This window comes from Pyrus communis, chromosome 9 (assembly GCF_963583255.1).
Source record: "Pyrus communis chromosome 9, drPyrComm1.1, whole genome shotgun sequence".
Lineage (NCBI taxonomy): Eukaryota > Viridiplantae > Streptophyta > Magnoliopsida > Rosales > Rosaceae > Pyrus > Pyrus communis.
The window spans coordinates 1,125,685-1,136,906 of record NC_084811.1 but is presented as its reverse complement, the minus strand read 5'-3'; the positions used below and the strand labels follow the sequence as shown (position 1 = coordinate 1,136,906).

Here is an 11,222-nt window from a genome sequence, read left to right as displayed (position 1 = left end):
GAGATATGTTTAGGGGAAAATATAAAGACCAAAACTTTTGAGATATGATGCTTAAAGTTAATTAATTAGTGCAAAAGTTAACTTCATGCTTAAATTTAAAAATAACTAATTTAGGATCGTCCGCCATGGAGAAAAACTCAGCATTCTGGCAAGCGGCCTGGTGATGTGGTACGTATTAGTACGCCCTACAAAGTCACAAATTGATCTCTTTTTTCAAAAAAAAAAAAAAAAAAAAAAAAAAAGAAGGAAAAAAGAGAACCACGACAATTATCCTTTTCATTTGAACCAAAGGGAAATAGGAAAAGCATTCAGCATTTTCTCTTTTGGTGAGCTATTTAAGCACGCTGGATGTCGTCATGCATCACGTTAAACATGTCATTATTTTATGTTAATCACTAATCCTAGGTTTCATTACTTTGATTTTTCAAAAATGCTTGACGTTACCTACTGAATGATTTAGCTAGATCAATTATTTAGATTCTAATGTAAGCACAGTATGCTTCTTTGACATGATTAACAATTCCCTATCATATTTCAGTTGCGTGAGTAAGCGATGATGTAAGTTCTATAGAGAGCTATACACTTGCTTAGATCTTGTTAAAGACGCGAAATTATTAGAGATTGGAATTGACTATATTGGTTAGCTGATAATTAAGGAGTTTGTATAATTAGGGTTACTAGCTAAAATAGTCACGATAATATTCGAATACTTCTTATGGATATGAATGATGGATGTTCTCTGTGATAAGGCTAAAGTGATAAGGATCACACAATGGGAAGTGTCCTTCTTGATCACCGTCAAGGGCCCCTGCACTCTCTCTACACACGCAAGAACACAGAAACTCAGGCCCATTCACTGAGCTATGGCATACAGAGAGAAGAGCAGCAGAAGAATCGTCACCCTAGCGAGAAGCCTTCTTCAGGTAAGTGGTTACTGTGATGAATATGTATTCCGTTGTCCACTGTTATATATATAAATATTCTTACAAGTGAGCTAGTATATAGTTCAACTTCTGATTATTATAAACAATGGGGAATATGAGTTTGCTCACTCATAGTAAAATGAGTTTAAATTTGGAGATTTGTGTCTAGCCAATATACAAATCTCGAAATATAAACTCATCTTTAATAATAGAGTGGTGAGTATTAATACCATCTGACGAGACTTTTTAGTGTGTTGAGAATATAACCTAGTATACAAGTGTATACAATTTAAAGGAAACTTGAAATAAATAAAAAATTCAACCAATTATTACACTTAATGTACCGTGAGCAAAAGTACACTCAACAACTAAATTAGAGGAATTCCCCAAATAAGTTTTAAGTTTTTTTTTTTATTTGTTATTCCTTTGGGGGGAAATCCATTGATAAATGACATCTCATAATAATTAAGTAGTCAATTATTGTTTGTTCCTTGGCCCAAAAAACAAATTGTTTGTTTGTTTGTTTGTTTGTTTTTGTTTTTTTTTTTTTTTAATACATCGATATTTTACACATTAAGGGGAGAAGGAGAAGGAGTTCGGCTAAGTTACACAATAGGTAATTTAATTTGGTATTGAATTTGTCATTCATGAGATTCGAACGTAAAATCTCTCACTTCACTTGGAATAGCACCAGCCGTATGAAGTTGACATCAATGACCATCTTCTCATCCTTTTGTTTAATATTATCCCTCAATTTTTCTTTGATTTATTCAAAACTATTTCCTTAAAATATAAAATATATGATGATCAATTGATCATGATTAGATACTAGATAGTATGGCATTACTCAATCGATATATACGTCATGCATGGATAGTAGATGTATAAAACTCGAGAGAGATGAGTTTTATACACGACTTAATATTATTAGCGGGTTTTTTTCATCAAGATTGCCCCTGAAATTGGACATTTCAATCAAAATGTAAAATAGAAAAACAATCAGTTTGGTCCCTGAAAATGGGTTTGTATAGAATTCATTTCATAGTACATATACTTAACTGACTGAATTGTCTTAGTATATAATGTGTTAGGTTTGTACACATGCGTTCTGGGTTCAAAACTTTCCATTCTCTGAACTAATGTAATAGTTTGAGTCTCTACTCTTAATAATAGACTTAATAGTAAAATTAAAAATAAAAAAATGTGTGACTGAATCACCATCCTAGAATTAATCGATGTTGTTGATTACTGTCTTTAGATGGTCTGCCATCGCGTCAAGATTGCCAGGCCGGACATACAATGAAATAAAGAATTACTGTAACTCTCGTTTGAAGAAACGAGACTCGAACGTCAATGTCCGAGCTAACATGCACCAATTTTCCCAATACAAGAAGCATCAGGAACCTTTTCTAGACTGGATGACAATCATGATCATCAGAAGCACTTGTTTTCAAAAAGTACTTTTCCAGGGTTAATTCAGCCTCCTTTCTCTTCCAACGCTGCCATACCGATCCTGAAAAATGTTGGTGACCAATATTGAAGACATGGATTTCTGGTACGACCTATTTGTAACAGCATGAGAACCTTCAAAGTGTAGTACTGCATGCTGGAGATGCATAGCAAAGTTAGAGTAGCAGAAGAGTTCGAAATTTTGGTTTCAGTTTTAAAAAGGTTGTGTTAAATATGGTTAGCATTATAACAAATATATGAATGAGAATTTCAATATACAATAAAGAAGAGACTATGAAACAGTGTTGGATCTAGAATTTTAAGGTTGTGTATGTTAATGGTGCGTGTAGCATGCAAAAAAAATTAGGTGAGGAAAGTTGTTGAGCACTTTGTGGTTCTATTGTCATTTGTGTTCATGCATGTCAACAAATGCCAAACACTGAGTGTTGTTAACATACCCTACCAAATGCTGCCAAGATATTCCTTAGAAGGCATTTTATCAATTACTTGATGGACACAAAAATGTTCCATGTCAGACATTTGATTCCCAAAGAGCCTTCACATGTATTTTCCCCGGCCTTTCAAGGATTCTGAGACCACCTAGATCCCTATGTGGATCTGTCCATGTCAAGAAAACCTGTGACTTTTACGTAGTGATCTTAATTCATGTTGTGCATGATAGTTGACGGATGCTATTAGCTCTCTTATACTACAATGTTGCACAATGATCAGGACCGTTACTTTCTTGTTCAGCCTTGTAAAATTCTATCAGATCATAAACCGTTTAACCGTCTAATTAACATTCTCGACATGGTACTACTATCATTCAGTCAAGATCAAATAGTTTGGGCTGGTCCAATATCAAACCCATATTTCATATCTCGGTCGGGTCGGTCGGGTTAAAACCATACGGACTCGCTAACTTCTAATTGTAATTCCCTTTCCCTCCTCCAAAACGATTAGTAACTTTTTTTTTTTTTTTTTTTTTTTTTTTTCAGATCTCCAAATTTTATCCGCTCTTCTCAAATTACAGAGAGCTGAAATATCACAGTGGGAGAGAGGAGAGAGAGAGAGAGAGATGTGCCCGCGCGCTAGGGTTTTATCAAATCCAGAAGTCACCGATTCTTAAACCCCCGGGGGATTTTCCGATCACCTTCTCCGTCGCGTCCCAGTCGAAAACCCTAGGGTTTTGGTACCAATCGTCAATTTATTAGGGTTTGAATCGAAGAAAAAGTAGGGCAAGATGAGGATTATGATCAAAGGAGGCGTGTGGAAGAACACGGAGGATGAGATCCTCAAGGCGGCGGTCATGAAGTACGGGAAGAACCAGTGGGCTCGAATCTCGTCGCTCTTGGTTCGCAAATCGGCTAAGCAGTGTAAGGCGAGATGGTACGAGTGGCTCGACCCCTCCATCAAAAAGGTAATATTTTTCTTTATTTTTTGATAATTTTTATGCATTATTGTGATTTGTGTTCTGTTTTGAATGTTACATGGTCAAAAAATTGCTACTTTAGCTCATAGGTTTTGTTTGTTAATTGTGGGAACCGATTTCGATTAGGGTTTATAATGTTTGGTTATGCTCGCATTCATTTTGGATGCTTAAATATTTGATTTGCAATGAGGTGGGAGAAAGTTATGAAATTTGTTGTAGTAGGCTGTTTTTAGCAGGGTTTTTTAGTGGGTGAATTTGTAATGCTGTTCATTAACCCCCGATTCTTGCAGACTGAGTGGACTAGAGAAGAGGATGAGAAGCTTCTGCATCTTGCTAAGCTCATGCCTACACAATGGAGGACCATTGCCCCAATTGTTGGTCGTACTCCGTCGCAGTGCCTCGAGCGGTATGAGAAGTTGCTTGATGCAGCCTGTGTTAAGGATGAGAATTATGAACCGGGTGATGATCCACGGAAACTGCGGCCTGGAGAGATTGACCCAAATCCCGAGTCGAAGCCTGCTCGTCCTGATCCTGTTGATATGGATGAGGATGAGAAGGAGATGCTTTCAGAGGCACGAGCTCGGTTAGCAAACACTAGGGGAAAGAAAGCTAAAAGGAAAGCCAGGGAGAAACAGCTTGAAGAGGCCAGAAGGCTTGCCTCGCTGCAGAAAAGGAGAGAATTAAAGGCTGCTGGCATTGATACTAGGCAGCGAAAGAGGAAAAGGAAGGGAATAGACTACAATGCGGAAATTCCCTTTGAGAAGAAGCCTCCTCCAGGCTTTTATGATGTTGCTGATGAAGATAGACCAGTGGAGCAGCCTAACTTCCCTACGACTATTGAGGAACTTGAGGGAAAGAGAAGGATTGATGTGGAAGCGCAGTTAAGAAAGCAAGATATTGCTAAGAACAAAATTGCTCAAAGGCAGGATGCTCCATCAGCTATACTGCAAGCCAACAAGATGAATGATCCGGAAACAGTTAGGAAGAGATCAAAACTGATGCTTCCTGCACCCCAAATTTCGGACAATGAATTGGAGGAAATTGCAAAGATGGGTTATGCTAATGATCTTGCAGTTGAAGAATTCGCTGAAGGTAGCGGTGCAACTCGAGCTCTTCTTGCAAATTATTCCCAGACACCAAGGCTAGGAATGACACCTTCACGAACACCTCAAAGAACACCTGCTGGTAAGGGTGATGCTATCATGATGGAAGCAGAAAATTTGGCCAGGATGAGAGAGTCACAGACACCATTATTAGGAGGAGATAATCCAGAGTTACACCCATCAGATTTCTCAGGGGTCACTCCTAGAAAAAAGGAAATTCAAACGCCAAATCTGATGCTTACTCCTTCTGCAACTCCTGGAGGTGGTCTTACACCTAGAACAGGTCTTACGCCTAGAGTTGGCATGACGCCATCGAGGGATTCTTTTGGCATGACCCCAAAGGGGACTCCCATTAGGGATGAGCTTCGTATCAATGAAGAAATAGATACACCTAATAGTGCAAAACTGGAGCAGCGTAGAAACTTGCAGTTTGGTTTTGGCAGTTTACCACAGCCTAAGAATGAGTACCAGATTGTCGTACAACCAGTTCCAGAGGATACTGAAGAACCTGAGGAGAAGATTGAAGAAGACATGTCTGATAGGCTAGCCAGAGAAAGGGCCGAGGAAGAAGCACGCCAGCAAGCATTACTTAGGAAGAGATCGAAAGTATTGCAGAGGGAGCTCCCTAGACCTCCTGCTGCCTCATTGGATCTCATCAGAAATTCCTTGATAAAAGCAGATGGAGATAGGAGTTCATTTGTTCCTCCTACTCCTATTGAGCAGGCTGATGAAATGGTTAAAGTAGAACTTCTTAGCCTACTAGAGCACGATAATGCCAAGTATCCATTTACTGAGAAAGTAGACAAACGGAAAAAGAAAGGTTCCAAGCGCAGTGCCAATGGACCTACTACTTCTGTCCCTGTGATTGAAAGTTTTGAAGAAGATGAACTGAAAGAGGTATGTTTTTAGTTCCTCGTATGTGTTATCCTTTTCTTTAAGTGCTGATTTTGTAAGGTTATTTTTGTCTTGTTTTCATATGTATCCACCCTTATATTGTGGACAAAGATGCTTGGTCGTGGTGGTACTGCCTTTGTTTCTACAATTCATTTTCTATTGATATAGTATAGAGAATGGTTCTTGCGTATCTGGGTTGGCAAACATCTTATTGTGTTTAAGCATTACGTTTGGTTGAGTAGCAATGGCACTGTTAAAAGCAGCTGTGTGGGCAGGGTGATATATTTTGATCTGTTAAAATACATGAATTCATAATTCATGTTTATGTATTCCAAGTTTCGACATAGATTTGTATAAAAAAAATAATTTATGTATATCAACATATATATGATAAAATATTTTTCTTCCCGTGCAGAAATATCTGATGTGTTATATGAGAGAGTGAGACTAGTGTTTAGTTCAATTCATTTGTCGACTGTTTATCTGTACATTTTGACCTGACGTTTTTTTTACAGACTATGAGCATGAGCATGCCTAATGATTATATAGTTCCGTATTTTTTATGATCGCCGTGTTATTTGCAGGCTGATTCATTGATAAAGGAAGATGCAGAAATTCTTCGTGTTGCAATGAGGCATGAAAACGAATCCCTTGATGAATTTGTTGAAGCACACAAAACTTGCCTGAACGATCTCATGTACTTCCCTACTCGTGGCGCTTATGGTCTATCAAGTGTTGCTGGAAATATGGAGAAGCTTGCAGCTTTACAGAGTGAGTTTGAGAATGTGAAGAAGAAGATGGATGATGATATCCAGAAGGCAGCAAGCATTGAGAACAAGGTTAAAGTTCGCACATATGGTTATGAGGTATGCTTGCTGAATCTTTTGATTATAGAAAGGTTTTTTTTTTTTTTTGTTAGAGCAAGGGCTTTGGGTGCATCTTTTTCGAACATGTTATGCTGATTTCTTGGTTTTTTTTATTCCATCTTGAGCTCACATCGTTAGTTCCCTTTGAGAGTTGAAAGCGGGCTTTTTATTACTTCAATTTTAGAACTGTAAATTAACAGAAATTTTGGTGCACTTTCGAAAATTTGAGCATTGTGCAAGATTCAAAAGCGGGCTTTAAACAATTATTCAAGGAAATGATGCTGGACATTGGACTCCTTATATTTAACCTTTGGCATTGAATAAGATTCATCACCATCTGATGTTGCACAGAACCCAAAACATTGACATATAGAGTTGCTAAAAAGAATAGGGAAATGATATCTGCACACCCCTTTTCTCCTTGTGCCACCCTTTATTTCTGCCTTTCTATTCTCCTCTGATTCACTCAATCCAAAGGCCAGAAATAAACAAGTGATTGCAATAGGAGAAAAAAGGGTGTTGCAATCCCAAAGAAGAATACCCTACAATCACCTTTGCTGCATTTCATCATTTTTTTAAAGCCAAATTTATAGATTATTTACTATTTGCACTTTTTTTATTGTCCAGATGCGGGCTAAAGAGGGACTCTGGCCAAAAATTGAGGAAACGTTTAAGCAGATCGACACTGCTGCAAAAGAACTTGAGTGCTTTAAAGCTTTACAGAAGCAAGAAAGATTAGCGGCAACACACCGGATAAATAATATCTGGGAGGAAGTTCAGAATCAAAAGGAGCTTGAGAGGCAACTACAGAAGCGGTATGGCAATCTTGTAGTTGAGGTGGAAAGGGGACAGCGGCGCATGGATGAACTCAGAGCAGAAGCAGAAAAACAAGAAATTGCTGCCAGGAATTCTGATCTGGAGTTGGCTGAGGCTACAGCAAATGTGACTGTTCAACAGACAACTGAAAATCCTGATCCTGTAACTGCTTCAGACGAGCCTGGAAATGCTGTTCCCGGTGGTGCATCTGATGGTGAAGCAACAAATCAACAAATGGATGGTGTGCAAGAACAGGCTTCAACAGGCCCAGAAGGTGATATGGACATTGATGCCAAAAAGGTTCATGCGACGCCAGCAGATGATGTAAACTTACCTGATAACATGCCTTCTGCTGTTGAGGGAGATAACGTTTCCGACAATGTGGTTGCATCTGAAAACCTGAAGGTAAATGATCCTGATGTATCTAAGGATCAAAAAGTTGAGATGCCACAGAACGTGACAGAAATTGAAGGCACTGTCCAAGCAGCGGGGGACGATGGTTTTGCTAACGGGACTGCCGAGATTGTTTCTGTTGAGGGAGAGGTGAATTCAACTGAAAATGCAGCACCACAAATCTAAACTCTAGTGAACTCAGCCTGGTTTCAGTGATGAGCTTTAGCGAATCAAAATGTTGGAACGGATTACCAGGTGCAAGCAGATTACAGATATGCTATAGTCAATCGAAAACTGTATCCTGGTTCATGAATTTGGGATGTTATTGTCATTTTCGATTTCAGAACTCTGGAAAATCCATATGCTTCATCTGAAAGAACAATTAAGATCGTTTTCTGGTTTTTTTACGGTGTAACTGTTATCAGATTGAGGAACTATATTATTGTTGACTGAAAAAGAAGAGATTTAAGAACTTGGAATCTCTTCGTTTTGAGAATATCTAGGGTCTCTTGGACATCTTACTGAATCTTTGTTGTATACTGCAATGTAATGAACGGATGAGATTCAAAGAAACAAAGAAACGGATTTTGTACCTTCATCTGCTCATGAGATACTGGTGCACCTAAAGTGCACCTAAAACCACGAAGTACTGTAGTTCTCCACCATGTTAAAAGTGATTTTACACACTTTGTTCTTTTCTTCCCACAGTTGCTCTCAGTCTAAAGTTTAAATTTCAATTAAATTCGTCGATTAAGTAGTACATAATCTCAATCTTGTAATTACCTCATTATCACGCCAACGGGGGCTAGGAACTCCGATGCATTTCAACCTCCTTTTGTCACCATTGTGTGATGATCTCGAACTTAAGAACGTGCTAACTTGTAGAATAAGATTTAGTTATCATTGCTTTGATAACTTAATCTGCTAGCATTTCAGTTCGATTTTTTATGATAAGTAACTTCATACTATTTGTTTGCACTTGATAATTTTTGCAATAGAAGTCTGTGAAAGCAATTTTCACAACCGCATAGATAAATTAAAGCAATAAAAATCACGATTAATGACCAAAAACTCCTAAAATAACTCACAACTGTATCCTTGTTACTAGAACATTATTTCGATTGAAAACCCCCACTATAGTGTCACATCCCGACCCGGGTCCCTACCATATTATGGGCTCGACTCCACCGTAACATAATATTGTCCATTTTGGGCCCCGACCACGCCCTCACGGTTTTGTTTCTGGGAACTCAGACGAGAACTTCCTAGTGGATCATTTATCCTGAGATTGCTCTTGTACGAACTACTCACTTAACTTCGGAGTTCCTAAGGAACCCGAAGCCAGTGAGCTCCTAAAAGGCCTCATGCTAGGTAGAGATGAGAATATACATATAAGGCATAGAGGATTCACACCCCTGGGCGATGTGGGATGTTACAATCCACCCTCCTTAGGGGCCAAACGTCCTCGTCGGCACACTTCCGGCCAGGAATTGATTCTGATACTAAATTGTCACATCTCGCCCCGGGCCCCCACCACATCCAGGGCTCGACTCCACCATAACACGATATTGTCCACTTTGGGTCCCGACCACGCCCTCACGATTTTGTTTCTGGGAACTCACACGAGAACTTCCCAGTGGATCATCCATCATGGGATTGCTCTCGCGCTCTACTCGCTTAACTTCGGAGTTCCGATGGAACCCGAAGCCAGTGAGCTCCCAAAAGGCCTCATGCTAGGTAAAGATGAGAATATATATATAAGGCATAGAAGGTCCACACCCCTAAGATATATGGGATGTTACAATAGCCTCAAGATTCTTCACCACTTGATTCATCATTCTATACTTTTTAATTTGACACACAGGGCGAACTTTACGAACAATGCAGTCTTCCATGATCTTTCTAAGCAAGTTAATCTGATATTGTGGGACGTGAAAACAGAGACTGAAAAGTCACTAAGAATACACATTGCCAAGCAAATCCTATCCTTCAACAGTAGCGTCCTTGAAGATGCTCTCGAAATCTTCCACATTCCTAGGATTGCTAATAAGTCGAGCTTACAATTCTGAGGATACTGTGGGTATGAACAGGGTAAGAACGATTTCTCTTTTGAGGTTTAGTCTTCTTTTTATGATAAGTAGTATTTATTCATGTATTATGATTATTATTATTATTATTATTATTATTTCAGCTTACTTTTCTTCAACATTATTATGGTGTTTGAGCATACTACGAAAGCAAATGTTGAGCATTATTATTATTATTATTATTATTAAGATGATGATGATGATGATACATGATGATGATCATCATCATAATTTTATTAATAATAATAATAATAATAATAATAATAATAATAATAATAATAATAATAATCATCATTTCAGCATACTTTCCTTCAACATTATTATCGTGTTTGAGCATACCATGAAAACAAATGTTCGAGCAAATCTGCATGATAATCATTATTTCAGCATACCTTCCTTCAAAATTATTGTGGTGTTTGAGCACACTACGAAAGCAAACGTTCGAGCAAATCTACATGATACATATTGAGTATCATTATAGTGAAATGGCCAACTATATATCGTTCCATCTCGCCGACCTTGCCATTCACGTTGTCGTTCATCTTCTTCGATTGAAACCGCGGGAAAGTTCAAAGTTTTTATTTTTAATTTTTTGGTCTGTGTCTGTCTGCTTTTATGAACACTTCTGGTTGTATTAGGTAGGAGTGGCAAAGGAAACGGACGGACTCTGAGCCGTTAGATCATTACTGCAACGGACGGATGGATTGGTTTCAATTCAGTTCTAATGTCTACCATTGGATCACATCAGACATATCCAATGGCCCTTTTTTGTCTTGGGTCCAATTGAATCAACGAATGGATTCAATTCTATCCTCAACCGTTCGATCACATTAAATATATCCAACGGCCCTTTTTCGTCGTGGATCCTCGTCAATTGGAGTGTGGGAAATGACACTTATGTCCTATTAAATTGATCAAATTTTGCATATTTTTCATAAATTTTCAAATATACCCCTACGTACACTAAATAAAAAAAAGCTAATAAATGAGAATAAGGAGGCAAGTATATTATACAGACCTTCATTTGGTCATTTGCTTATTGTTATTATTAAATTTCAAGTGGTAGTTCTGTTTTAAGATGTTGAAAGAAGACCAAAGTCCGAATACAAAGTAAATGTCATACTCTTTTTCTTTCCTTATATGGTTACATATCTTTGTTAATATCATTCGGATTTGAAAAAACGAAAAACAATTAAAGAATATAAGAAAACAACTAAACACATATGTGAAGAAAGAGAAAAAATGTGTGAAAATCATTT

At 38.0% G+C, this 11,222-nt stretch overlaps 1 protein-coding gene across 1 annotated transcript; it reads left to right on the top strand.

The window, feature by feature from the left end:
- Positions 1–3,367: 3,367 nt before the first annotated feature.
- Positions 3,368–8,474, top strand: LOC137745003 (cell division cycle 5-like protein). Its single transcript, XM_068484846.1, has 4 exons — positions 3,368–3,792; positions 4,095–5,804; positions 6,386–6,667; positions 7,295–8,474. The coding sequence occupies exons 1-4, from the start codon at positions 3,616–3,618 to the stop codon at positions 8,060–8,062; spliced, it is 2,937 nt and encodes a 978-aa protein (XP_068340947.1). The 5' UTR covers positions 3,368–3,615; the 3' UTR covers positions 8,063–8,474.
- The last annotated feature ends 2,748 nt before the right edge of the window (positions 8,475–11,222 follow it).

Excerpts from the sequence above, each read along its gene's own strand:
- LOC137745003 (XM_068484846.1), top strand. The coding sequence starts at position 3,616 with ATGAGGATTATGATCAAAGGAGGCGTGTGGAAGAACACGGAGGATGAG. Across the intron at positions 3,793-4,094 it reads TCGACCCCTCCATCAAAAAG|ACTGAGTGGACTAGAGAAGA; the intron begins GTAATATTTTTC and ends CGATTCTTGCAG. Across the intron at positions 6,668-7,294 it reads TTCGCACATATGGTTATGAG|ATGCGGGCTAAAGAGGGACT; the intron begins GTATGCTTGCTG and ends TTTATTGTCCAG.